Here is a 24,321-nt window from a genome sequence, read left to right on the forward strand (position 1 = left end):
ATGCATCATACAGTAAATATGACGCATCAATCATGTAGCAAGGAGGGCGCACTGAGAAGTCACGCATCGCAGCTTTCATGCAGCGATGCGTCACTTCTCATAAATGAGGCCCTTGGAGTCTGCCCAGCCACGCAAGCTTCCACCCTGAAGATGGTTAACTCCTTAGTGACTTTTTCCACCTGATGGTATTTGACATGATGTTCCTGAGGGCGCCCTCCTCTTACCAATGTTGCTGCCAGGATAGACTGCGTGGTTTTGCGAAGGAGTCATCCTTAGGATCAGCTCCTATATACAAAGACAAACATCAGACAAACCCTAGCCCAGCTTTGGCCAGACCTGGAAGTCTCACATTTAAGGGAGATTCTCTGTTTACATGTCCTGCTGTGCAGCTCCATGCAGGATTGTGCTAAGTTGCCTCGCCCTGGCTTATGCTCTATTTGACAACGCGGACAGTGACTGCATGGCTCATCTATGTCTTTTTTTGGTTTCCTTTAATCATTTATTTGAATGCTATATATTTTAGTTTTGGTTGTGTTTATTTTGAATGAATTGTGGCTCATCCAAGAAGATATTGCTAAGGACCATGTCTTTGCTGATGTCTCTGGAGAGGAGAAGCTCCCCAGGGCACCACTTCTTTGAGACTGCAATGGCACCTTGGATTTTGTGTCTATTGGACTGATGCAGTTATGCATCCTTCAGAGCGGCGAGTGGCAGTCAGGCACAGTTGGAAGTAGGTGTCAAACATAGAGGGCACTTTGGACTTGTGGTCACAGCACAGGGAGCACAACAGGCAGAGGTTTAAGTGCCAGACAGGGACCAGGAGGTTACATGCAAAGCACGGTGTGTCCTGCAGGTGTATTTGGACACTGATTGATTGCCAAGAAACAGCCTCCTGTTACCAGCCAAGAAACAGCCTCCTGTTACCAGCCAAGGAGTGACCTCCTGTTACCAGCCAAGGAGTGGCCTCCTGTTACCAGCCAAGGAGTGACCTCCTGTTACCAGCCAAGGAGTGACCTCCTGTTACCAGCCAAGGAGTGGCCTCCTGTTACAAGCCAAGGAGTGGCCTCCTGTTACCAGCCAAGGAGTGACCTCCTGTTACCAGCCAAGGAGTGACCTACTGTTACCAGCCAAGGAGTGACCTCCCGTTACCAGCCAAGGAGTGGCCTCCCGTTACCAGCCAAGGAGTGGCCTCCTGTTACCAGCCAAGGAGTGGCCTCCCGTTACCAGCCAAGGAGTGGCCTCCTGTTACCAGCCAAGCAGTGGCCTCCTGTTACCAGCCAAGGAGTGAACTCCTGTTACCAGCCAAGGAGTGAACTCCTGTTACCAGCCAAGGAGTGGCCTCCTGTTACCAGCCAAGGAGTGGCCTCCTGTTACCAGCCAAGGAGTGACCTCCTGTTACCAGCCAAGGAGTGGCCTCCTGTTACCAGCCAAGGAGTGGCCTCCTGTTACCAGTCAAGGAGTGACCTTCTGTTACCAGCTAAGGAGTGACCTCCTGTTACCAGGCAAGAAACAGCCCCCTGTTACCAGTCAAGGAGTGGCCTCCTGTTACCAGCCAAGGAGTGACCTCCTGTTACCATCCAAGGAGTGGCCTCCTGTTACCAGTCAAGGAGTGACCTTCTGTTACCAGCTAAGGAGTGACCTCCTGTTACCAGGCAAGAAACAGCCCCCTGTTACCAGTCAAGGAGTGGCCTCCTGTTACCAGCCAAGGAGTGACCTCCTGTTACCAGCCAAGGAGTGGCCTCCTGTTACCAGTCAAGGAGTGACCTTCTGTTACCAGCTAAGGAGTGACCTCCTGTTACCAGGCAAGAAACAGCCCCCTGTTACCAGTCAAGGAGTGGCCTCCTGTTACCAGCCAAGGAGTGACCTCCTGTTACCATCCAAGGAGTGGCCTCCTGTTACCAGCCAAGGAGTGACCACCTGTTACCATCCAAGGAGTGGGCACCTGTTACCAGCCAAGGAGTAGCCTCCTGTTACCAGCCAAGGAGTGACCTCCTGTTACCAGCCAATTAGTGGCCGACTGTTACCAGCCCATCAGGAGAAAGCTGATATCAACTCTGGTTCTTATTGGGTGGATAAAGGTGAGGTAGCATTTCTGTGGTGAGAGAGATACCTCAACTCAGCTATCCCACAAGATCACTCTATAGATTAAAGAGGGTCTATCATTATCTTTTAGCCTTTCGGGACCCCTGTATAGTGAGGAGTGTGGAGCTCGCTGGCTGCAGCCGTCATGGAGGGTGTGAGTGTTTTTATGAGACCGGCTGCATATCATGCACTGCCTGGGGACACAAGCCAAGGGACTTGGTCCACTGGAAGCCAGTGTAGCAAGGCCATGGGAGACTTATGTGCTCTTCATGCTTCATGAGTAGCATGAGCGGCCACATTTTCAATCCACTGTAGCCGGTGCTGTGGGAATTTCTCTAGCCCCAGTATACACTAAGGATGTCAGTACCACAGATGTCAGTCCCACAGATGTCAGTCCCACAGATGTCAGTCCTACAGATGTCAGTCCCACAGATGTCAGTCCCACAGATGTCAGGGATAAAATAGCCTTCAACTTATAGGCGAAAGAGAGAAGCTGCCAGATATTCTTCCAAAGTTTTAAGGTGGAAAGAGTAGTATTGGAAACACTGTTGCTCTATGGAATAAGAGGGACCACAGGGGGCAGAAGCGTTCTTGATGTAGGGTATAAGCATAGAGAGTAGTGGTGATACCCAGGTGGCTGTAGCCGACAGGAGAACGCACTGCATGTGATAGGACAGAGTGCTGTGTGTGACAGGCAGAGAGTAGTGTAAATGATATGACTGAGACAGTTGTAGGCGAGAGGACAGCAGACTGTATGGGATAGGATAGACGCCGCTGTAGGCGACAGGGATAGGATAGACGCTGCTGTAAGCATAGAATAGTGTAAAGGACAGGACCAAGATGGCTGCCGCTGACAGGGCAGACAGTGCTGTAGGTCACAGACAGGGACAGTGCATCTGGCAGGCACATGCAGAGCTTTGAGTGGCAGATACAGGCAGCACTTGGACATCACATCCTCTTACCCTCCAGGCAGTAGGAATGAACCTCAATGAAGAACTTGTTGCGGCTGCTGGTTTTCACGATGGCCTCGATGCTTTCAAACTCAATGCAGGCGGGGGTCTCTGTGCAGGAGCCGGGGTCTATGCAAGAAGAGAGCAAGTGTAACCCATGACTGTTATATATACTACGGCACTAAAGACACTCTTACCTGCCTCAGATCACACTGAGCTCAACTCAATTTAGGCGGGGGTCTCTGTGCAGGAGCTGGGGTCTATGCAGGGAGAGAGCAGGTCTAACCCATCACTGCTATACATCCTGAGGCACTAAAGACTCTCTTACCTGCTTCAGATTGCACAGGGTGTCAATGGGGACATCGTGACATAGGGATAACTCAAAACAGGAACCAACCAGTGGTCTTGAAGGCAGGTGAGGATGCCCAGACAGGCCTCTTGTTCTAATCAACAACCCTGTGAGGTTCTTTCATTTCGACTCCATTTTACATTCAACTCCATTTTGTGTTGCCTTTACACAGGCTGCTTGATTCACGAAGTGTCTCTGCCCTTTGGACTGCAACGTGTTGAAAACCCCCTCCGTCCTTGTTTTGAAACCAATCTCAGACACCAGCCGGCCTAACTAATCCTTGTGTGGACTACCTAATCTCTATATTAGTATTCTTCTCGTGCCGTATCTTATCTTTTGGCCTTCGCTATTCTCTCCCTGTGTTTTCCTATTCCACAGCCTTTCCTTTGAAGCACACAAACATGTTCTGCCATTACTGATTGGACCTATAGGTGCTGTCATTGATTGACTTATGGGATTGGGCAAAAACACGACTCAAGGGGGACGTTCTGGTTACATGATGCCTTGTTTTGAATGTTTTCCTATTGGCTAATATTTGGCAGATCTTGCATGTCCATATTAGGCATTTTGCATGCTTGCATGAGATAGTACTGCCCCTTACTTGTATGCTGAGTTTGTAACCCTCACATATATAAGACCCCAGTGTTCTGTACTCTGTAGACTGCCTCATTCAGTTGCTAAGGCTTCTGTGTGACGCAGTTTCACTCATTTGAGTTTAATAAAGATGTTCTTTTTATATTCCAGCTTCTGTGTCAACTTCTTCTTTCTATTAGTGAGACCCCTGAGAATGAAGTTTGATTTCTTCACCTGCCTTCCAACACTCATTCTGCCATGCATTTCATCATGTTCAAAGGTTCACTTTTCTAGCTCCTGACACACCCCATGATGGACTTGTAAAGATCATCAGCTGTCTTTACTCGACAGACAACATGCACTAGGGGGATATCTGTTTGGACCAGGTCTCCCACATTTCGGTGCTTTGATTCACACTATATTTAATGCCTCGTCGACCACAGGCTTGGCGCACTTTTTTAAAGTAGTCAGTTCTGGCCTTGTGACCTCATACCAAACTATATTTGGTGTGATACCGGCATTTTTTCATTCTATTTTTTCCAGCCTCTTCGGCGGTTCACAATTAATTCTTGCCTTGGCTGCTTGTGTACTGCTGTTAATTTACTTACTCAAAATGGCTGCAGTGTCTGTGTCGCAAGACAACCTGCCCCGGCTGCTTCAACTTCGCACTCGGATGCTTGAATATTATGGAACGCTACCTCTGGCTACCTTGAGTGTGCCGTATGGATTATCTTTCCGGTTTTCGTACTTTACATGCGTGCAGCCTGTCTTCCATTGCCTGGATTGCTGTTTTGAATAGGGTCTGGATTTGTGTCTCTGCAACACGGTGTCTCCTAACCCGGATTATGATCAGCTGATGAGTCCCTTTGTTGCTCATGAGTTGGAATGTTCTGGCATCGGGATTATGGCCTGTGCAGCGGCACATGGGTTCCTAGGGTATTGGAATATATGTGCAGCAGCACATGACTTCCTGGCATGCAGTTATATTGAAGAATACCCGAGTTGTCCTCTGATGGTGCTCAAGGCTCCGGTTATCGAAGAACATGTATGTTCCTTCCCGTTACTGAATTGGATGGCTGAAATGTTTTCTGATGAGAACAATGACTTCCTCTTGGAGGCAGTTGCAACATACTGTGCCAATACGCTGTTGGATTGAAGTGGCATGGATCCGACTTCAAAGCGTTCTGTACTCGCAAATAATTTTTTTCAGGGGGATATCTGTTTGGACCCGGTCTCCCACATGTCTGGTAACACCGACGGTGCATGGATGTATGGGTGGTATGTTATAGTATATTGATTTGCATAGCACTCTCATCACACAAGAGGGTACCCAGGCACTTGTAGTATTGGCAGAATATTGTAGATGGCTTCTTACTTTCACTTCTAAGCAGTAGCTGCGGCCAAGGCCTCTGGGCACAGCGTTTTGAATCAATCATAGGCCCAGTGTCATATGTCTACGTGCCCTCTATCAATCAATCAATCCGTAGATTTATAGAGTTCTTCTTGTCACACGTGTGATCTTTAGTTGAAGGATGCCAGGCTGTACTCCATTCCTCCAGCCCCATAATTTGAGTATCTCTGCCAGGCAGGTGGGTGCACTGAAGGCACTGAAGCTCTGCTGTGTGGGCACCATGTTCAATGCACCTGCAAAGCAAGGTTTTTGGTTTTAAACAGCAAACTTTTGTTGTTTTTCAAAACCAAAAATTATGACTGGCTCGGATGCGCTTGGAGTGTTTTTTCCCATTGTGTGGGCTTAATTAATCCACCCATGGCAGTACTGAATATGTTATGAAGTGTTAAAAGATATTTTTAAAGCGCTTCATTCACCCAGAGGTATCTTGGCCCTGGACAGTTTATGGGAGTACCCAGAAGGGAAGACTAGGCAGACATTAGAGCGGTCCATTGAAGTGCCTGCTTGAAGAGCCACATCTGTAGTGCTTTCCTGAAAGGAATCATTTCAGTGAACGAGTGAATCTCTATTGGAAGAGCATTCCATGCCTTAGGAGCAAGGACTGAGAAGCTTCTCCCTCCCACCCTTGTTCTCTTGAATCCGGGTACCACCAGGAGATTCGAAAATACAGAATGAAGGGTCCTTTTGGGGGATATCTTAAGAGCCCATCTTTTAAAAACCCTGAGGCCATCCCTTGAAGAGGCTTAAGTTTAAGCATCAAAGTTAGAGTCTAATTTGCTGTTTGATTGGCAACTATTAGGGCTCTTCAGATAAGGGGTGATAAGGGGGGCACAAGTCCTAAAAAAGAAGTGGGGGAATAACCTAATACATCAGTATGCAAGTGGCATCATGGCACGTGACATCGCTGCGTGTGATCACAGCGTGTGACATCACAGGAAGTGGCATCACAAGAAGTGACATCAGATCTTAAGCCCTCACATATATGTTTAGCAGGTCTATCAGGAGTACATTGGAGCATATTTCGAGTATACAGGGAAACCCTCTTGATTTAGGCAGAAGATTCACACTTTTGTAAGCTGCACGTAAACCAATGTTGCCTGTTGTCAGCGTAAAGCTTCCTCTATCCAAAGGGCTTTAAAAGAAAAAATAGTGATATTTAAATTATTACAACGCCTCCTCAGGGGTAGTAGGCACTATATGAATTCTATTTATTTTGTGCAAATACTGAGAAAGACCAACACATCTGATATTGTCACAGTGCATGCATATCTCTTAAACAGAGCCTGAACAAAGTGAAAAGCTGCCTCTCTTAAGTATGTGTGAAGTGCTAACAAGGTGTGAGCCTTTGTTTCCCCTCTGCTTCATTTGCATCAGGTGTGAGGCTCCTGACTGATCCCAGCCAAGAGAGTCCAACAAAAGGAGGCATGATGAACCCTCGTATTCGGCCTTTGTTTTCGGCCCCGCAGGAGTCTGAACTAAGAAAGCCCCCACCCCGCCGCCTGCATGTTGTTGAGGATGGAAAGCAGATAACAACGCGATGGCGGTTGCTGAAAGTATCTCGGTGTTTGGAAATTAAACTTGGACGGATTCAGCATCTTTTTCAGTGTGGTTCAACTTCTTGGCAGGGTGGACGGCGTCCACCCTGTGAAAAGAGTGGGTGGAGGCTGTCCACCCATGTATACCCCCGACTCGTGCCCTGGGTGATTGGTCTTCTTCAAGGTCTTCTGATGGCCAGTCTGGCCGCCGCGGTCTGAATCAGTTGCAGTGTCTTAAGATCACTTTTGGGAGGCCCAGATTTTTTGCTATTGGCATAGTCTAGTCTAGCGTCGATGACGGCTGCCATAACAGTCGTCAAAGTACCCAAAGTCAGAAGCTATTGGATATTGGATCTCCCAAATTTATCTAAGCATGAAGACACATTTGGAGGTCTCTGCATTGTTATGTGGTGTAAAGGAGAGATGCTGATCAACGAAGACACCTAGGGCCAGATGTAGGACACCAAATACCGGTATTTGGTGTTTGACATGTAGGGGGCCTTAGATTTACAGAATCGGTATATTTACCGATTCGGTAAATTTACCGATTCTGAAAAATACCGAATCGGTAAATATACCGAATCTGTAAATCCAGATGTAGGTGGCACTTCAAACAGTGCCACAGGCCATTAACGATTCGTTATTTACCATGTAATACTATTGCATGGTAAATAACGAATCCCTGTGTACATGTACACCTGTGCCATGTGGCACACATACATGCCCTAGAGGTGTGTTTGTGTGTCAAATGGCACACAAGCCGAAATCAGGGGTGCAACAGGGTGTCAAAGTGACACCCTGTTCCCCTTGCAAAATCGGTAATTTTACTGAATCGGTATTTACCGATTCGGTAATTGCCATTGATTCCTATGGGCCTGTAGGCCCATAGGAATCAATGGCAATTACAGAATCGGTAAATACCGATTCGGTAATTACCGAATCATACAGATTCGGTAAAAATTACCGATTTTTTACCTACATCTGATTTACCGAATCTAGAATACCGAATCGGTAAAATTCGGTATTCTAGAGTCGGTAAATCAGAGTTACCTACATCTGGGCCCAAGACTTTTTACCTCCGGTTTAGGGACGGGAAGTGCACCCATTTCAGACGGCCAGAAGGAGTTGGTCCACAATGAGGGATTAGGATGACCTAACACCACAATCTCAGATTTATCCACATTTAATTTTAGATGGTTGTGTCCCATCCAGCTGCCGATGAAGCGCATCAGGTTCCTAAAATCTTCTTGAATATATTCCAGGGTATCAAACTGAAGTGGATTCTGCCAATCAATACCTCATCCACAAGTTCCTTGATCAGGGATTGAATGTAAAAGTTAAATAGGTCGGGTGATAAGGCAGATCCCTGTGGAACCCCACACTCAATCGTAAGATCTGGATCCCTGAAGGGTTTAGGTGGACGGCCTGGGTTCTATTCTACAGAAGGGAAGGGAGCCAACTGAAGACATTCCCTCTGATCCCTGCCAGCCGCTAGCCTCAGTCGATCCTAGCGGATCCTGTGCTCGACCGTATCGAAGGCGCCGACAGATATAACAATAGCAACGCTGGCATATGTCCACCATCCAAATGCCTTCTCAAATCATCCATGACCAAGGTAATCACGGTTTCGGAACTGATTTAGTTCACTATGCATACCTTGTTGACAACACACTGTACAAAGGTGTGTGAGTTATAGAAAGGTTTGGGTCGAGTGGAAATTATAACTTTAAGTTATATAACTATACGTTTTTAATTTCCATGTTTGTGTAGGTTACGTGGTTTTTGCATACAAGTAATAAAATAAGTTGTTCTAACTATGACTTATCTTTAACCTTTGTTTTTTTCATACACAGATATATTCACTGAAAAAAACAAAGGTTGAAGTGACGTCATAGGTGTTGAAATAAGTTCAAAACTAACTTTTTAAGACCTCTGAAATTCATCAGTTATAGTTTACTGACCTAACTAGATTTGTGGTCCCACCAGCCAGTTCTTATGACCTCACTTACATGTTAAATGACATCACTGATCACATCAATTGAATGATGACATCTCAAATGACAAGTAAATGCATATATCACAGGTGCACAACCCCCAGTGCACCACATTCTACACTCACCTTTCCTAGACAGAAACTGGGATGTCACTCCCACCTCGAATGTGGCGAAGACGGGTGAGTGGTCGCTAGTGACGATGTCATCCGTGCAGCCTGAGGAAGACAAAACAGCCGCTGTGACAATGCTCTTTGGTATCATGTGAAAATCTTGACCCTCATAACCAAAAAGCCCTTCATTACAAAAAGCGTGGGCATGCGTTGTGATGCAACCACACACTTACGTCAAGATCCATGCTCACAAGACTTTGTGCCTTTTTCCCTTTCTTGGCTTTGCCAATGGTTGTTTAAAGTGAAAGGCAGCTTTACCTTCTGTGAGGCCAAATAGTACTCAGTAAGGCACATTTCTATTTGCTGCTTGGTCAGAGCAATGCTGCTGCACATCCCCTGCTGTTGACACCTTCATCCAGCAGAGGGAGCTCTCTGCTCAGCTTACCGTAAGAGGTGCACGTGATGTGGGTCTCTGGGTGGGACTTCCAGAGCACGCGGTCGCACCAGGAAGGAGCGGTGATCCTCAGCTGCAAGGAAGAAAGGAGGGAATCTCGTCACTGTAGAGTACATACTGGTCTTGGGGTTATCCAGGCACGTGCGAGACCCAGTGTTTGCTCAATATCCCCTGATTCTGGGCAAATTACTTAATCCCCATATGCCTAAATGTTTCTATAAAAAAAAAATCTGACCTTGAGTAATGTAATTTGTTCAAAGTGTCCATAAAGTGAAAGGTTTGGACATTATTCATAAGACGCATCAAAAAGGGCAATTTAGAAGTATGCATTTAAATGTACTTGGGTGCATACAGCCACATTTGCAAGAGTCAGATCCCATTTCTGGATCAGAGAATGGTGGACATTTACACAGACTGTTGGTGTTAATAGTTCTAATGTGTTAGATGCAGGATTCAGGGCGTCCCTGGAGGGGTGTACCTGCAGACCTGGTGAACACCTTCACCAACAACATGCGGGGGCTTTCAACCTGCAAACGCAGCAGATTTACACCCGCCAGGGCAAAGGTTTCAAGGGAGGAACGAAGAGGGTCTCCACCGAAACTGATGGATGTTTATGCGGAAGAGAGTCATTCCCCCAGAAAAGTATCTGTCCCATTGAGAACCAAAAGAAAGGTTGAAAGCGCAAATCCATATTTGCGTTCCAATAATGCGCACAGACTGGTCCACGCAGTTCAGGTCTACAGGCAAACATTTTTACACACCAAGTAATCCAAGAAATCTACGATTATACTACACTTTCTTGACTACACCTGGAATTCTTTTTTTTTTTTTTAACAGATAAACAACTCTTCAGCCAGGAGCCTGGCATCTTCTGCATGTGGCTGCCATGCGGTGGAGCCAAACGTTACTCATTCGTACGAGCACCCCGCAAAAAAAAGAGGTGAGAGCAGTCGGCTAGTCAACAGGGAAATAAGGAGATCTGAAAAACTGGGGCGGTTTGTGCAGAGACTCAAATATCAGGCAAGTATCACAAGACCTGCCCGAATAAATCTCTCATGATTCCCCATGTAACGCACCAAAAGAGAAACTTCTTGTGAACTAACAAGTGACAAAAAGCTTTAGAACTGATAAACAGGAATATTAGTGCTGAGTGAGCATGTGTACAGCTGGATATTAATATCACAAAAGGTGATAGGAGGAGTAATTGCAAAAAAATCCTACTACTGCCAATCACTCCGGGTATCATTCCAGCCCTTCGATTTTTGTCCATTGTGTCACGCTAGACAAAGGCCCACATTATGCAAATAAGTACTGACCCTGCTGCTCATGGGAACTGTTCATCCCGAACTGCCAGGCGAGGCTCCTCCATAAGGGGTCACAAGCAACCCCAGACCCAGTGATGAAGGGACCCACGTTTGGGCATACCCTTTGTCACCGATGGTGTAATATCAATGCCCAAGCGATTGCCAGTGGTTAGATTATTTGCAAGCATTCCTCCCACCACCTTGTGGGCCAGATGTGCAACTGTTTTTAGCGGTCGCAATTGGGACATCGGCCCGTTTGCAACCACTAACAAGCATTGGCATAGCCAATAGGTCTCGCTTTTGGGACCTTATAAGTATTTAGTTATGCAGCACAATATCCTTGGTGCAACAACATCAACTGTTGCATGGCTAAACACTTATAAGGTCCCAAAGGCAAGACCTATTGGCTATGCCATTGCTTGTTTATTATAACTTTTCAACATGCTGCACAACAGCCATACTGCTCTACACCATAGCTTAAAGGCATTGGCAAAGTCAGTAGTTCTGGCCAGTGCTTTAAATGGGCCGGTACTGTCCAGTACGGAGTACCAGCACTTTTTTATTTTGAGAGGGAGAGTACCGGCACTTCTCAAGAGAAATGCAATACCTTTAATTGGAGAGTACCGACACTTCTCAGAAACAAGCAGGTACTCTGCTACAGAGTCCCTGCACTTTTATTTTTCCACTTCAAACACTGGTTCTGGCTAAATACTTATAAGATCCCAAAAGTGAGACCTATTATCTATGCCAGTGCTTGTTATTACATGTGGTGCAGCGGCACAGGGCCCTGATTTTGTAACAAAAGAAAGAATAGCAAAGGTTGGGAAAAGAAGGCGGCATGCAGAAATAAAGAAATGAAGGAAATGAGGGGGGGCAGGAGAGGTGAATGCGAAAAGAATATGGAAAGATAATAGTAAGGGCTACAGAACAGAGAGCAACGGACAAAGGGGAGACAATGGGATACGGAAATAAAGGAGAAATTAATGTGAGGACTGCAGAATTGGGGGAAAAAGTAGTATTACCTCAAAGCAAAGGAGCAGAAAAGTCGTGGTGCACTGAAGAAGCTGAATGTCTCCACACGTCACATAGGTCGCGGCGGACGTTTCCGTGAGTGCAGACCGATAACCAATGAGACAGCCCCGAGGTCCACTATTAAGGGGAGTAGAAATTGAAGGTCGTCCATGAGGGGGTGCAGGAGAGGAGAATATGAAAAGAATATGGAAAGAGAATAGTAAGGGCTACAGAACAGAGAGCAACAGACAAAGGGGAGACTATGGGATACGGAATTAAAGGAGGAATTAATGTGAGGACGGTAGAATTGGGGGGAAAAAGTAGTATTACCTCAAAGCAAAGGAGCAGAAAGGCCGGGGTGCACTGAAGAAGTTGAATGTCTCCAGACGTTACATAGGTCGCTGCGGACGTTTACGTGAGTGTAGACCGATAACCAATGAGACAGCCCGAGGTCCACTATTAAGGGGAATAGAAATTGAAGGCCGTCCAGGGTGAAAGAAAACGCAAGCGCTCGGCTAAAAAAAACAACAAAGGGGAGTTTTAACATCTTTCGCTGTCTGACAACTTTTGGTTTGTGTTATATTAAATACAGACATGACCACATGGGGACGCTGCCAGGGAGTTTCTGTGTGCGTTTAACGAGGGCGGTAAGCCGTCCTTGCGTGCTCTGCAGGTGAGAGGTTGCTTGCGTTCTAACAACAAGCATTGGCCGCGAGACGCGATATGTGGTGGGGGAGGGGGAGAAGCGGGAGTTGTGTGCATGCGAGGCCAAGGCCTGGGAAAAAAGGACGCGAGTGGTGCGCGCGCGCGATGTCGCCTCCACTCTTGCATGGGCGCGTAACCGCACGCCTCGAGCCAGCAAAAAGCATGTGGTAGGACTTTTCAAAGCCCACTACTAAATGTATCGCAGTGCAACACATGCGCTGCCTCTGGCGAGACCTAAAAAGGGTTGTAGCATGTACCAAACCTATTTTGTGGGTGGGTAACCTGATACCGACTCGCAAAATAGGTTTTGTGAGTCTCTATTAGGAAGGGGTATGCCAAGGGCATCCCATCCTAATAGTGAGTCGCAGACGGCTGTAAGATTGTTTCGAGACCGCAAATGCGGTCACAAAACAATCGCATATACCACCAATTTAAAATAAATTGGTGATAAGCCAGCAGCAAACAGAAAGGGGCCCCTAGGAGACTCAGTCCTCTTTTGTGATTGGTAGCGAAAATGTTTTTTAAGAGAAGGCAGTGGGGCCCACGAACTACTGCTTGCATTTAAAAAATGAAACTGAAATGTTTTAATTTTCTTTTTTAAATGCATTTAAAAAAGTACTTTATTTAAAAAGCAATCACAGACATAGTGGTCTGCTATACCCAACAGGCCACCATCCCTGTGAGTGCAGGCTATTCCCAATGGGTCAGAAATATAAATGAGCTTGTGTGTTTTTCTGTTCACCCTATGTGGAAAGGGTATGCCCAGACGTGGGTCCCGTGCTCACTACGCCACTGGAGTCAAGCTATCCTGGCTGCAGACGACTGATAGCCAGAAACCGGTCCTAGGATGCTTGATTCTGGTCCAGGGAAGACATGGCTTGGCAGTTCGGTCTGGACTGTTCCCATGAGGCACAGGGTCTGATTTGCATATGGCCATGTCTGAACTGGGGTGGCTTGGTGAGCAAAATAACGATGCTTACACCCAGATCTGTGACTGGGGGTGAATGTTTTGCCATTGTGGAACATTCCGTCCATCATCTTGTGTGTTTTGCTGTTCACCCTATGAGGGAAGGGTATGCCCAGACGTAGGTCCCGTGCTCACTACGCCACTGGAGTCAAGCTATCCTGGCTGAAGACGGCTGAGATCCAGAAACCGGTCCTAGGATGCTTGATTCCGGTCCAGGGAAGACATGTGTGGAAAAGTAAATTTTGCCATGTTCTGTGTCCCTACGTGTCCCCCATCTTATGTTGTATGTGCATGATTAATATGCATATGTATTCCCCATGATCGATTAAAGACGCAATTACAGTTGTGTCCATCTCTAGTATGCCAGTTTCCAGTTCTCGTGAAAGCTACGAGTATTAGGCCTATGTAAAGCTACGTTGCCACGTTTCACAGTGTGCACGTTATTTCATTGAAAGTCCCCGCTTCTAGGCCTCAGAAGGGCCCGGACTCAGATTCAGCTCCTGTCTCCTGAACCCTCGCTGAGGAGCGATACAGCCCCCACCTGTATCCCTGACCCTTCACTTACTTCCTGCCTCACAGTGCCCGGCTCGGCCTGACTCTGCCTGCCAGTCTGCCAAGAGTATGTTATGATTCCAGTTATCAGTCCAGCTCTCCTTCTCTGCATTCCTAAGCTACTGAATCGCATCAATAGTTTCAGTCATCGTCTAGCCTTTACGTCTCCATGTAAGAGAAATACTGTATTTATGGTCATTTAATATTCCTCAACACACACTACATGTAGAATAATGCATGCACCAGTCTTAGTGTCTGTTAGCCTTTACCCTGATAACTTTTGGATTCTATCAACATGTTCTCTAAACATCAGATACTAGATAGTGTTTAGGTACATGTCGCTCTGACTCTCCAGACTTCAGTCTCTGCTCCTAGCGCAGAAGTCATAGCCCCCAGCTTCTTCCTAGTAACACGTCATTGTCAGTTTGCGCGCACCACTAGGTTAGAGGTCCCGGCTCCTTAGGTAGCCCCCTCCATGTTTCCGCCCCATTTATGACATATTCTGTTACGTTTACATCACATGTCTATGTATACGCCTCCTGTTACACCTACTTTCATCCTTATCTCTCGCGACTGTTACAGGCCCCACCCACTGTTACGCCTACTGTATGTACTGTAATGCAATTGTTTTAGTATATATACTTGTGTATTGTTATTAAAAGCCAGCGCGCTCATTCCAGCTCCTGCCCGACAGCTGTCGGGGCCCCCCTGTTGGCTAGCCATCCCAGATCTTGCCCGTGCAGGTTGTCCTGTTCCTGTCCTTTATGCTGTATTAAACCTGCAAACTCCTACTACCTCGAATCTTGACTCTTATTTATTGAGCTATCTGTTATTGTTATATCCAGTCAAAAATAGAGGTATTATTTATTTATTTACCACATAATGGCGCCCGAATAGGGACTTGCCCTTTCCCCACGCGCCGGAGAAGCCACGCAAGCCCCCTGATCCTCTGCAGCCGTGACGGAACCATACCGTGCACGTGCAGATATTTCTGCTTCAAGTATCCCTCAGGCCCACGGAGGAGACGGAGGTTGCGGTCCAGCATCCAGACGAGGCGGTGGAGGAACGCGGCGAGTCCCGACCAGAGCCCAAGCCGAGAGTCCAAGGTCCGAGGTATCCGGAGGCCCACCCGTAACAGAAGTCCGAAGTTCGTCCGTCCGGCGTCATAGCAGTCCAGTCCAGTCCGAGGCCTTCCGTTCTTGCTGCCCGGTGAGTACCATTGCTGGGGTAGTATCTAGACAGGGTCAATTGCATTGTCTCTGGTCCGTGGGTTTGGGTACACAGATCCAACACGAAGTGTCCACTTAGGTGGATGCGGGTCCTGACGTGTCTCTTTATGAGACCGGTAAGTTTCGTACTGTTTTAGCAGTGCATCTAGTTTCTGTTCTAGTCCGTTCTGTTCTCGAGAAATTCATGTATTCTGTTTTCAGTATTCCAGGTAGTATTTTGTCAAAACTGTTATTTTAAATGTCATTCATGTATTTCAATGTCGTGATATGAAAGTGGTGTAATTATCGTGTTCATTGTGTATTGTATTGTGTCTAGACTCCAGCCCAGTCATGCCATTGTTTTCCAAGTTACGTCAGTTAAAAACTAGAAAAGGTCTGTTAGAAGAAGCAGTTCCTGTCCCGCCTAGGGACAGTCCAGGTCATTTTATGTATCAAAAGCATGGCATAAGTGCCATATTATATCTAGATTTGTGGGTGGAGTACACCAAACAGTTAGAAGAAAAGTACAGATGGCCCGTATCGGGTACATGGGATGCCGAGTGCATCATGCGAGTAGAAGAAGTATTATGGAAAAAGAAAGCCAGACAGTCACAGAAAGATGCCATCAAGTTATGGCGCAAAGAATCTCATAAAAGAACCGAAAAAGAAATCAGAAAGTCAGAATTAAGTAGAGAATCCTTAGAAAGAGCCCAAGAAAGGGAATTAATCGAAATAGGTGAACGAGTTAAAACCGAACAGTCAGACAGACAGAGAAATGCTCTCATTAAGGGTATGTATCCTCTTCTTGCCGAGGGCTTGCCAAAAGCAACCCCGGAAGCACCATGTAATTTTCCGCCATCCTTAGTTCCGACCAAGCTACGTCATAAACCGACCGCAGCTGATATTTTTCTCTCGTCCTATTTGGACGACACAGTCCCAGAATATGCAAATCCTGTTCCACCAGCTCCTGTAAATAATGTAAATCCTGCTCCTCCAGTCACCGGGGCACCTGTTGCAGTACCTGCTACGGTACCCCCGGTCCAGCCCGTAGTACAAATTCCCGCCACATCAGTCACTCTGCCAGCACGAAGAGTATCAGTCGACGATTCCAGTTCAGGGGCCGCGGGAGGAGGTCCTCCTGGTACCCCGCCGCCAAGTAGACGTTTAGGAGCAGTCGAGTTACATGAACGTGCGTTACAGCGTACGCCTAAATATAAGTCCATTGCAGAAATCAGGCGACTTCTTACTGAATGCTGTTATGATCCAGTCCCAGGCGAGGATAGTATGGTTATATATTCCGTACGTATAAGACAGGTGTCCGAGTATTTGGTCACCCTACCGAATATGAAAGAAGATCTAGACAGAATGTATCGTTTCATTCGTACAGGACAAGATCCAGAAAGTATTGCTGAAGTCATGTCTCTCAGGAAAGCTGAGATCCAGTTCATGTTATTAAAGTTTCTGATCAATTGTTTAATACGGGAACAAGATTCCCCGACTAAAGATCCAACCGAAATGAGAATTCTGACAAAGTGGAGTGATAATATAGCCGAGGGTAAGCACAAGACACTCAATAGTATAGAGAGTATGTACAAGAAAATACGTAAAGAAATAATAAGGTTACACGAACAACGCAAAGAAGCACAAGTAAGCGAGAAAGAAAATGACTCTTCTACTGAAGAGGTAGACGACGAGACTACCGCCAGAATAGCGTATGTGGGTAAATCTAGAATTCCAGACCGACATTTACGCCTAGAACACAAGAAAGTTTTTCCTCTTCCAGCACCAGAACAAGGTTCTCTAGAACAAGTATTTCAAGCTACCGATCAAATTCTGAAATCACGAATCGGTTATAGTGAATTAAGTACTATGCATGAACAAGAACTAGCCCGATCAGCAGTCCGATGGATTACTGATTCGACCACTTTTCCAGACGAAATAGTGGCACAAATGTTTCTGAAACTGCCCCCAGCCGAGCAGCGACTGGTGGGTATGTATATGATCCAACACCTCATTACGCTGTATGAGGGTCAACATTCTGATCCAGGTCCGTTACATGATGTCCTGAACGAGTTACTCCAGTATAGATGGAAAGGTTTAGGTACCGATTTAATTAGTGTCATTCTAGAACAGCGCCACAAATATAGAACGTTTCTGAATCCGCATTTTGTGCATGTCTCACCTCCAGAAAGTAAACCGTTTTACATAGACAGGCAGCATCCGTTACGAGAAGTACACCCAGTTAGGACACCAGATGGTGAAATGCAACGAGTATTTGTTTACACCCCAGTTACCAAGATGGAACTCTTAGAGATGAAGAAATTAATTCCCTGTCACGACAAAGATCCAGCAGGGTTCCACCGAGAATTAAAAGACATGCTCCGTATGGGAGAATACACGTATCCAGATATTATTAAAATGTTAAAAGTCCTGTTGCCTGCGGGCATATACGAAAAACTCAAGGAAAAGGATTGGGAGGTGGGAGAGAAAAAGATCGATTGGACAGCTCTAGAAGCTGAAGATAAGATACGAGTACCAGGTACCGGTCTTGGAGACAAATGTAAAGAATTACCAGAATTATTGATACAAGTTTTACCTAGATTATTAGCCACTAAAAAGGAAGACTGGGATGCAATCTCAGCCTGTAAACAGAAACAAGACGAAGATACTAGTGATTTTTATTCTAGATTTGAGAAATGTTTTAGCATCAACAGTGGTTTGAAGACGAGTAGCGAGTCATACCCTCATCTTTTTGTTACTAAATTAGTCGAGAATTCAAGTCCACAAGTTAAGAATCGAGTTTTGAAAGTCGAAAGTACATGGCAAGCTAATACTCCGTCCCAAATGCTCCAGATGCTCCAGTATCACCAGAATAGAATCAGAGAAGAGCAAGAACACGAGAGGAAACGTATGAAAGACACGAAAATGAAAGTACTAGTTGCACAATCTGTTCCACAGGACAGTCAGAAGAGGGGTCCGAATCAAGCCAGTCATCCTGCAGCTCCCGTTAAAGGGACATGCAATTATTGTAAACAGCCAGGTCATTTTATAAACGAGTGTGCAGTTCTGAAACACAACATAGCCACTGGTAAAACTAAAGAAAGACCACGTCCGCCTAGACAAGAACAAGTTTCACAGACTTCTCAGCCACAGAATGCACAACAGACAGTTCCAGCACCGCAGCCTATTGCTGCAACCCAGCATGTTACACAGCAGATGTACCAGTATGCACAGACAGAGTATCCAGAGTATCAAGCGTATTCATGAAACAGCCTAGAGAGGGAGGTAGGCTTGCCTCTCATCGAGATTCCTGTAGATCAAGAAGGTCCCTATGTTCACAGTCAAGTATTAGGGAAAGACAGAAAGTTTCTGATTGATACAGGGGCAAGTAGGACGACTATTAGTCACGACGAGGTTCCAGGGGCTCCGCTCTCAGGCTCTAGAAATGTTTCCCTTGGATTTTCAGGAAAGCCTATTGTAAACGAGATTTCAAAGCCAGTTACTCTGGAAGTAGGTCCATTGTCCCGAACTACTGATCTATTGCTTACGAAGTCCTGTCCAGAAAATTTGTTAGGCATTAAGACACTGAAAGAATTAGGTGCAGTTATTTGCTGTTCCCCAGAGGGGATACGTTTGTTTTTACGTGACTTCAAGGGTCACTATGTTTTACGAGATTTTGATCCGAGATTGTCTAATGTTCCGCAGCATCTATGGGCACAAGGTCCAACTGATGTTGGTTTTATGCAAATCACACCCCATCGTGTGACTCTCAAGCAAGGTGTAGTGTTACCACGAATCAGACAGTACAGATTGCCACCTGAGGCTGTAGCAGCCTTATCCAAAATTATTGACGAGCTCATTGCTCAAGGAGTAGTTGTAGAAACTGACTCCAATGTATGTAATTCTCCTATCATTCCAGTCATGAAACGTACTGATCCAAATGCACCTCCAGTATATCGATTAGTGATTGATCTTCGAGAACTTAATAAATGTATCATCCCCCAGTATCCAGTAGTCCCAGATATCTCATCTCTATTGACAGCCATTGATTCTGAGGCAACATTTTTCACAGTCATAGACCTCAAAAATGCATTTTTCAGTGTCCCCATTCATCCAGACAGCCAGTACCTTTTCGGTTTTTGTTTAAATGGAAGGAGCTATAAATTCACACGAGCTCCTCAAGGTTTCACAGAAAGTCCTAGCATTTACAGTCAAGCACTTAAGAGACAACTAGACAATATTCACATGCCAACTGACACTGCCCTGCTCCAGTATGTCAATGATCTACTGATCACCGCCCGTTCTGAACGTGCTTGCGAGCGAGCATCACTTACAGTCCTGTATTTCTTAGCCGAGATGGGGCACAAGGTGTCCCCTTCGAAGCTTCAATTCTGTGTCCAGCAAGTGATCTACTTAGGCCACTTGCTGTCCAAGTGTGGTAGGCAGTTGACACCTGACCGTATCCAGTTAATAGCGAGTCTTCCTCAGCCCAAGACCCAGAAGGAGGTACGTGCTTTTATCGGCCTTACTTCTTATTGCAGACAATGGATTCCTCAGTATGCATTTCTAGCCAAGCCACTGATACAGTTAACGACACAGGAGGCAGCCGTATCGACTGTTCTCCCTTGGACATCTGAACATACACTTAGTTTTAATGAGTTAAAGAAAGCTTTATGCCAAGCTCCCGTCCTAGCTACACCGAACTACAATAAGCCTTTTACACTTTTTGTCACAGAACGTGATGGTACAGCATTATCTGTTCTTACACAAGATCAAGCAGGACAATACAAGCCCTGTGCTTATTTTTCGAGCACACTAGATCCAGTAGCCCAGGCTCTGCCTGCGTGCCTCAAGTCAGTTGCAGCCACAGCACTAGCTATCAGACAAAGTGATTCCATAGTATTAGGACATTCCTTGACAGTACAAGTTCCACACTCCATGGAAGTTCTTTTAAACCGAACACAGACCCAGCACTTGACAATTGCACGTTTGACAGGTTATGAACTGACACTGTTCCAGCCACACATAGAAATCAGACGCTGCAACGTTTTAAATCCTGCTACACTGTTACCGTCAGTTACTTTAAATCCTGCCACACATGATTGTGTGGAAGTTGTTAACACTATGACAAAGCCAAGACAAGATCTGACAGATATTCCATTACCAGATCCCGACCTGACACTTTATGTGGATGGTTCATGTATGAGAACGAGTACAGGAGAACTAGTAGCCGCGTATGCAGTGACTACTGAGACTGAAGTTATTGAAACACATCGTATTGACACCCTGTCTGCTCAAGCAGCAGAGCTAGTTGCTCTGACTCAAGCCTGCATACACGCCAAGAACCTGAAAGTTAATATTTACACAGATTCACGCTACGCATTCGGAGTTGTACACGACTTTGGAGTGCTCTGGCAAGAGAGAGGTTTCATGACTTCTCATGGAACCAAGATTCAGCATGGTTTCCTTATTCAAGCTCTGTTAGATGCAATACATTTACCGACATCTATCGCTATCATGAAGTGCAAGGCACATACGAAAGTTACTGACATTATTTCCCAAGGAAATGATCTAGCCGATCGAACAGCCAAGCTTACAGCTCAGACTCCAGACATACCAGTTAACAAGACACCGACATCCACTCTAGAACAGACTACTTGTATGACAGTTAAGGACCCTACTCAAGATGTCATAGATATCCAGTTACATGCTACTCCCGAGGAAATCAAGAAATGGTCCGAACAAGGAGGGGTCCAGACAGATCAGGGATGGTTGACGAAGGGAAAAGCCACATGGTTTCTCCCCGACTCAATGGTTCAAGTCATTATCAATACCGCACATAGTCCTGCACATTTAGGAGATAAAGCCATGTTAGACAGTATCCAGAACATTTGGTTTAACAAGCATTTACGAGCTGCAGCCAAGCAGAAAGTCCGTACCTGTATGATATGTTGTCAGTTCAATCCAGGTAAAAGTGTCCCGGTGGAACAAGGTGGATTCCAGCCCCCTGACCACCCTTTTGAAGTCCTTCAGATGGATTATATTCAGATGGAGCGATGTCGAGGTTTCAAGTATGTCCTTGTAGTTGTATGCGCTTTGTCCAGGTGGACAGAAGCATATCCAGTCCCAGATTACACAGCCGCGACCACTGCCAAACAGTTGGTTCGTGAATTCTTCCCCCGCTATGGACTCCCTAGGGTCGTATATTCTGATAACGGCCAGCCATTCTCATCTGAACTGATGAAGCACGTTTCCCTTTTGTTAGGGTACCAGTGGAAGTTCCATTGTGTACGCCATCCAGAAGCAGCCGGTCTCGTAGAGAGACATAATCAAACCTTGAAAATCCGTATTGCCAAAGTCTGTAAAGAGAAAGGTGTAGACTGGTTAGTTGCCTTGCCAGTCGCTCTGTTCTATATGCGCATGGTCGCACATTCCAGATCAGGTCTGTCCCCGTATGAGGTCGTATTCGGCCGCCCCCCGAACGTGTGGGGTACACCCAGACCCCGAAGTATTACAGATGTTTCCAGTAATATGCTGACAGATTACCTAGCTTCCTTGATGTCTGCCCTACACTCTTGTCGTTCACAGGTTGCCGCCGCATTTCCAGACAATACCGAGGTGAAACCGCATGAAATCGTTCCAGGAAGCTTGGTCCTCGTCCGCAATTTCGATCGTTCAAGTCCGCTGGAGCCTCGCTGGAAGGAACCGAAGCAAGTCCTTCTGACCACCCGTACGGCCGTGAAGTTGGAGGGCCGTAAGGGGTGGGTCCACCTGTCACACGTCAAGAAGTTTCACGGACTAAAAACTGTTTCCAAGAACTTTTCCAAGGATTGTCAAGATTTTAAAGACTGCCAAGAAACTATTCTTAAGGACTGTCCCGCAAATGACATTGATATCAAGCCCTCCCTGTTAGAGAAAACTCCGCAGCAGGAGTATAAAAGTAAGCTCCGGTCTAGTAAAATAAAGTCAGCCAGTTTAATTGTCTAAGTCCTCCCCTAGGTGAAACGGTTAGACAGGTATCTGACATGTATGAAATAGACCCCCATAGTGAGAGAGTTAGTCAAAACTCAATCCGATGTATCGTTTTTCTAAGTTTTATATTGTTTCTCAGCCTAATGGTTACCTGCACGAGTTATGCATTTCATTTATGTTTTCCAATTTCTCATGTAAATAAGTCTTCTAATGCTACAGTAGAGCACACGTTTAGTGATCTGCCTCCTCACGAACTATCCTATCGTCTTGCTATGCGCAACAATTCATTTATCCGTATGTTACACTATTCACACCAGACCAGCAATGCCACTAATTGTTGGGTGTGTGGTCGACTCCCCCCTTTCCAGACACCGAAGGGAGTTCTGCCACTGTTTCCTTATCCGTTTTCACATAATGGCTCATGTGGAGCCTGGTCCACGTTAACGTCATCCTCAACTGATATGTCCCTTCTGAACAGTACATGTTTTCCAGACAAGCAAGGTCTTCCCCACAGAACAGGGTTAGATCTAGAAAATGAAGTTTATAATTTAGGTAATTATTCTTCGAAATTCATGGTCCTGAATGTTCAGTCTGATCCTACTCCAGACTTACCTGCAATTTCAGTACTACCAGTCAAAGGCGAATTATGTGTCAGAAATAATGGTTCCGTACATGTAGGACATAGTGATTGTACTACTATTGTCGAGTATAGTGACAGTGGGAAATCTATTTTCAAAGCTTCACGTCATTCTTATTTTGTTTGTGGTCAGACCGCATATGTTCGTCTGCACCTCGAGTGGGAGGGAACCTGTTACATTGCCTTCCTACTGCCACCAGTTTTCCTAGCCCCATCTGATTATCACAGAAACACACATCTAGTACACATTAGACATAAAAGGGAGATCGAGTCCCCGATTGTCGACCAAACTGAAACTGCTCTAGAACAGTATACAGATTTCAATAGAGGTTTCTTCTTCTTTATAGGACCTATCCAGAATAGTAAGTTAATCCGTAGGTTAACAAGAACTCTTGAAGCAGTAGTGAATGAGACTGCCTCTGCCCTAGGTAACTTAACCGAAGAGCAATCTGCTATGAGATTTGTCGTGCTCCAAAATCGTCTCGTTCTTGACGTCATACTGGCCGATAGAGGAGGAGCATGTAGAGTCATCGGATCTAGTTGCTGCATTTTCATTCCAAATAACGCGCCGTCTGTTTATTCAGCTATAACCAGACTTCATAAAATTGCCCATCAGTTACACCAGGATCCAGGCACCTGGACATGGTCCGGTTGGTTTTGGAGTATAATTTCTGCCTGGGGATGGAAAGTATTGTCATTTCTAGGTATTGCAGTAGCGATCATATTCAGTTGCTGCCTCTGTATACAATGTGGCCCTGCGATTTGCGGCATTTGTGCTACCTCTTGTATTCCTAGTCCCAAGTCCCGTCCTAGATCCCGTTCCAAGAAAATTCGAGACGAGCAAATGATACTGTATGCAATGATAGATGGTATCATGAATATTGATGTTTCCTGATGGAAACGTAGTGACAAGGAGGGAATGTGGAAAAGTAAATTTTGCCATGTTCTGTGTCCCTACGTGTCCCCCATCTTATGTTGTATGTGCATGATTAATATGCATATGTATTCCCCATGATCGATTAAAGACGCAATTACAGTTGTGTCCATCTCTAGTATGCCAGTTTCCAGTTCTCGTGAAAGCTACGAGTATTAGGCCTATGTAAAGCTACGTTGCCACGTTTCACAGTGTGCAAGTTATTTCATTGAAAGTCCCCGCTTCTAGGCCTCAAAAGGGCCCGGACTCAGATTCAGCTCCTGTCTCCTGAACCCTCGCTGAGGAGCGATACAGCCCCCACCTGTATCCCTGACCCTTCACTTACTTCCTGCCTCACAGTGCCCGGCTCGGCCTGACTCTGCCTGCCAGTCTGCCAAGAGTATGTTATGATTCCAGTTATCAGTCCAGCTCTCCTTCTCTGCATTCCTAAGCTACTGAATCGCATCAATAGTTTCAGTCATCGTCTAGCCTTTACGTCTCCATGTAAGAGAAATACTGTATTTATGGTCATTTAATATTCCTCAACACACACTACATGTAGAATAATGCATGCACCAGTCTTAGTGTCTGTTA

At 45.8% G+C, this 24,321-nt stretch overlaps 1 protein-coding gene across 2 annotated transcripts in view; it reads right to left on the minus strand.

Moving 5' to 3' along the window:
• The window catches only part of LOC144752052 (phosphatidylinositol 3,4,5-trisphosphate 5-phosphatase 2-like), a 598,959-nt gene that overhangs the window by 114,809 nt on the left and 459,829 nt on the right, over positions 1-24,321 (minus strand). For both annotated transcript variants that reach the window (XM_078640002.1, XM_078640003.1), the window contains exons 19-21: positions 9,450-9,531; positions 9,020-9,109; positions 3,045-3,161 (exon numbers count right to left, since the gene is read on the minus strand). In XM_078640002.1, coding sequence (XP_078496128.1) covers positions 3,045-3,161; positions 9,020-9,109; positions 9,450-9,531 — 289 coding nt within the window. The remainder of the gene's footprint in view (positions 1-3,044; positions 3,162-9,019; positions 9,110-9,449; positions 9,532-24,321) is intronic.

Source organism: Lissotriton helveticus, chromosome 4_2 (genome assembly GCF_964261635.1).
Source record: "Lissotriton helveticus chromosome 4_2, aLisHel1.1, whole genome shotgun sequence".
Classification (NCBI taxonomy): Eukaryota; Metazoa; Chordata; class Amphibia; order Caudata; family Salamandridae; genus Lissotriton; species Lissotriton helveticus.